This window comes from Rosa chinensis, chromosome 4, assembly GCF_002994745.2.
Source record: "Rosa chinensis cultivar Old Blush chromosome 4, RchiOBHm-V2, whole genome shotgun sequence".
Classification (NCBI taxonomy): domain Eukaryota; kingdom Viridiplantae; phylum Streptophyta; class Magnoliopsida; order Rosales; family Rosaceae; genus Rosa; species Rosa chinensis.
In genome coordinates, this window is record NC_037091.1 from 38,959,457 (window position 1) to 38,964,171 (window position 4,715).

The following is a 4,715-nucleotide window of genomic DNA, read 5'->3' on the forward strand; positions in this document are numbered from 1 at the left end:
CAAATGTGGTTTCTGAACCTTCCATATCCTCTCCAAATATTGATGTTGAACCCCAACCTTCCATTCCTGAACCACAAAATAATATCAACGCTCTTGAACGTGATCCTGGATTACGTTGTGCCATATGGAAATATCCAGTCAATGAGCGTGATAGTATTCGAAAAACCTATGTTTTATTGGGTCCATTTCAACCTGAGTTAGAATTTCCATTCACTGAACAAGGGAGTCAACAACGTAGATTTCAGTTTTCTTGGTTCAAGGACAATCCATGGCTTGAATATTCAATTGCTCTTGATAGGGCATATTGCTTCCCTTGTTTTCTATTTGACACTGAAGATTCTCAGCATACAGCATTCACCGTTGACGGGTTTAAGGATTGGAAGGGGGTTTGTGGTGGTGATAATGTGTTGATGAAGCATGTAGGAGGCCTTAATTCTCCCCATCATGCTGCAATGCAAAAATGGGATTTATTAAGAAATCCTACCAAACAAATTGAAACAATTTTTCAGTCAAAATCTAGTAAGGATATAGAGGACAATCGATTGAGGCTTAAGGCTTCAATAGAAAGTGTAAGATTGCTAGCTAATCAAGGAGCTGCTTTTAGAGGCCATGATGAAACTGAAAACTCATTGAATGCGGGATATTTTAGAGAAGTCATAAAATCTTTTTCAAGAATGAGTATTGAGGTTGAGAGAGTTGTTTTGGGAAATGCTCCCGGAAATGCCAAGTACATTAGTCCATCAATTCAAAAGCAACTTCTAAATATTCTTGGTAATAAAGTGAGGAACAAGATACGTGATGAAGTTGGAGATTCCAAATATTGTATTCTTGTTGATGAAGCAGAAGATATATCTAGTAAGGAACAAATGGCCATTATTTTGAGGTTTGTTGATTGTCAAGGCATTATTCGAGAACGATTTTTTAAAATTGTGAGTGTTCCTAACACTACCTCACAAACTCTTAAAGATGAGATTTCTAAAGTACTTACTATGTACAATCTTCAAGTGAGAAATATGCGTGGTCAAGGATATGATGGTGCTAGCAATATGAGAGGTATTTATAATGGGTTACAAGCATTGTTTCTTGAAGAGTGTCCTTATGCTTATTATGTGCATTGTTTTGCTCACCGCTTGCAATTGTCATTGAATGCTACAGCTAAAGGGGTGCCGGAGATTTGGCAATTTTTTTCAAGTTAAAGTTTAATTGTGAATTTTGTTGATTCTTCTGCTAAGCGTCATTCTGCATTAAAAGCTGTGAGAAAGGAAGAAATTGCAGATTTGGTAGCTTGTGGCCAACTTCAAACAGGTACTGGTGCTAATCAAGTTTGTACTTTGCAACGAGTTGCTGCTACACGTTGGAGCTCACATTTTCGTTCAATTAAGAGTTTGATTGAATTGTTTAGTTCAACCAAAAAAACTCTTAATTATATGATTGAGCAAGGACCTAAGGAATTGCAAGGAGAAGCTGTGGCTGTTCTTAAAGCTATGATGTCTTTTGATTTTGTGTTCTGCTTGCTTCTAATGCACAAATTGATGAAAATTACTGAAGTTCTTTGTCAGACATTGCAGCGAAAATCTCTTGACTTCGTACATGCTATGAAGTTTGTTGGACATACAAAATCATTTCTTCAAGAGATGAGAGAAGAAGGCTGGGATGACTTGGTAAGAAATGTTGAAACTTTTTGTGAGAAACATGATATTGATATGCCTGATATGAATGCTCGTTATAAGAATGGTACAGGTCGTCGTTGCCAACAAAGAGATTTCATTACAGTTGAGCATCATTACCATATAGATGTCTTCAATGCTTTAGTTGATTTTCAGTTGAGTGAGTTGAATAGAAGATTCTCAGACCAAACATCTGAACTTCTTATACTTAGTTCAACCTTGGATCCTCGTGATAACTTCAGTAATTTTAAAACTGAAGGTGCATGCAATCTTGCAAAGAAGTATTATCCTGAAGATTTTGTTGATAGTGAAATGTTTGCTCTAGAATTAGAGTGTGCATATTATGAGAAGGATATGCGTAGTGATCCAAAGTTCCAGAATTTGGAATCCATTTCTGATTTGTGTAGAATGTTGGTTCAAACAAGGAAGTCAGAATTTTTCCGTATGCTTTATAGATTGATTTGTCTAGTTTTGACTATTCCTGTTTCTACGACGACCACTGAAAGGGCATTTTCAGCTATGAACATCATTAAGAATAAACTTAGAAACAAGATGGAGGATGAGTTTCTTGGTGGTTGTATGGTCCTTCACATTGAGAAAGAATATGCTGAATCTATTGACAATGAATCGGTGATCAAAGAGTTTGAATCTTGTGGAACTCGTAGGGTTAGATTTAGTTAGTTTAGGTTCTTGTATTGCATTGCACGTTTATTTTGTTGTTGATTTTGTTTTTTATTTTTGTATAGATATGCATTTGAGGGGTAAGGCTCACTACGTCCCCCCCTGACTAGATGTACATTTTTTTTAATTTATAAAATTCTCTCGCACTGTCGAGATTCTCCATAATATATATATATATATATATATATATTTTGTTTAAGAAATCCAGCCCGTCCAAGGTTCCAATCCTGGATCCGCCATTGACTCAATCTATCTGTTTTCTGTCCATAGACTTCATTTTTTATTGTTTTTCATCCAAGAACCTCAAAATAAGCTTTGGGCACAGCAAACCAGTGAATGGAACAGAGTAATGAAACAAAGGTAGAGAAATCTGCCAAGCAAATTAATGAGGTTTTCATTAAGCTTGTGAACTTTATTGCAGGCTTTGCAGCCTTCACATTTGGCAGCGGTAAAAGAAATTAACAGTTAATAAAGAACTTTATCGATCATGGAGAAAATGGAAAGAGAGGTTCTGAAGGCATAGACTTGAGTTTGGCCTACTTCTATTGCAATGACCGTCAATGAAGAGATCGAGACACATCAAATTACCGGATGTCTTAAGAACGCTGAGCTACTCCATATCAATTTAAGAGGAGTTACTTACTTCCTCTATAAGCACCTCAAGAACTCCGCATCTCTCCAAAGCATTCAGGTGGTTATAAAGAGATGTTGCTGATCAGCATCACCTATGACCCATCTCGATCAGTTGATTGATTACGCAAAAAAGGTGACATACTTGGCCAACAAGTTCTTTTATTTTTCTGAGATAATGCTTCAGAAACAAAAATAGCAGATTCAGACCAATAAATGAGAATTCAATACAAAGTTACTACTCTTGCTTTTAATGTTCGACTTGCTCAACTTAAAAAATAAAAGTTCTGCATTACTTCGAACCATTTGCGTTTTGAGACGTAAGATTATTGGTACTGGAAATTTGAAATTGATGCTTAAGATCGATGTAAATATTTGTCACGGTTACCTTTCATTTACAGGTTAGCAGATAAGGAATAAACTTTTCTGCTTTAGTAAGGGTGGTGAAGTATGAGACTGGTTATTGATATTTTCTTGGTCATTGTAAGTCGAAAAATATTTCAAAACTTAGGCTAAGGCCTAGTTTGGGATTGTTTCGCTTTTACAAAAATCAAATTTTTTTTTTTTTTAGGGTAACGGAAGATTGATCCATTGATATAAAATCATACGACCTCACTTAGTCAAGCATGAAGGGTACAAACACCCCTCATATTACAATGCATTCTCACTTAGAGTACTAAAACCAAAGGGAATCCAAAAAAAACTAAAGTCCATAAGAAACTACAAAGCAAAAAAGAAATGCAATAAAATAAAATTCTAACCCTACGCCTCCTAAGTTGAAACACTTTCTTGATCATTTTGAACACCTAAGACCTTCATGTTGTATGTCGCCATGACCAAAGAAGACCCACCTCGCCCTAGGCTACGTAGGGATACTTCTCCTAATCGGACTGGGAAATGGACTTCAAACCTGCAGGTCCAGCATGCAAGCCTGTAGACCCTCTCGCAGTAGAGACCGACTCCATCGATTTAGAACTCCCGCAGACAGATGCTGCCGGTGAGCCTTTGAGGTTGTTTCACTTGCCACGGGGCCTGCCCTTCTTCTTGTAGACCTTAGGAGTCAAGGTCATAGTCACATCAACTTGTAGCCCTTTAGAAGAGAAGTTCAAGCCAAGATTTTCCAGCAGCACATCGACTGGAATGAGGGCCAGACTGTGTTTGGCTCTCTTGCCATGACAGGACCTGCCCCGAATTTCACCCTAAAATTCGGAGTTGCCATGTGGGGCCTATCTTAGAAGAAGTTCTACCAAAAACTTGACGGAACCTTCTCTAAAATGGACTACCCAAAAAAAAAAACCTGTGGAAAAACAAAACACTTCTAAACAATCTAACCGCCATACTTTTCTGGAGCCACCCTACTCCCTAAATCGCAACTTCTCCCATTTCACAAAACAATTCTGAACTTAAGAATATTAATCTCATGGGTTATCGGAGTAATTCTAATACACAAAATATAAAATAAAAAGGTTAAAGGATCGATGGATCCTACCATGCGGAAGCAGTGACAACTATGCCTCAAATGCCAGGTACGCCTGACCTCGACTAATCTCGCTTGCACATTGGGCATTTGAAACCGAAGAGCCCAGGGGAAAAGCATTTAGAAAACCGTTAGAGTGAGTGGATAAAAATGAAGTAATTTACGAAAATAACTAACTGAATACTTTCCCCATTTCCTCGTTCTTTAAATCTGGCATGCAGTGCAATTTATAAAACATTTTGAATTCACTTCCTTTAAAA

The 4,715-nt window shown here is 37.2% G+C and overlaps 1 protein-coding gene across 1 annotated transcript; it reads left to right on the forward strand.

The window, feature by feature from the left end:
* Window positions 1–1,427: 1,427 nt before the first annotated feature.
* Window positions 1,428–2,348, forward strand: LOC121052847. The gene has a single exon (XM_040518747.1). The coding sequence runs from the start codon at window positions 1,428–1,430 to the stop codon at window positions 2,346–2,348; it is 921 nt and encodes a 306-aa protein (XP_040374681.1).
* The last annotated feature ends 2,367 nt before the right edge of the window (window positions 2,349–4,715 follow it).

What these genes read in the sequence shown, in the direction of transcription:
- LOC121052847 (XM_040518747.1), top strand. Translation starts at nt 1,428, where the DNA reads ATGATTGAGCAAGGACCTAAGGAATTGCAAGGAGAAGCTGTGGCTGTT.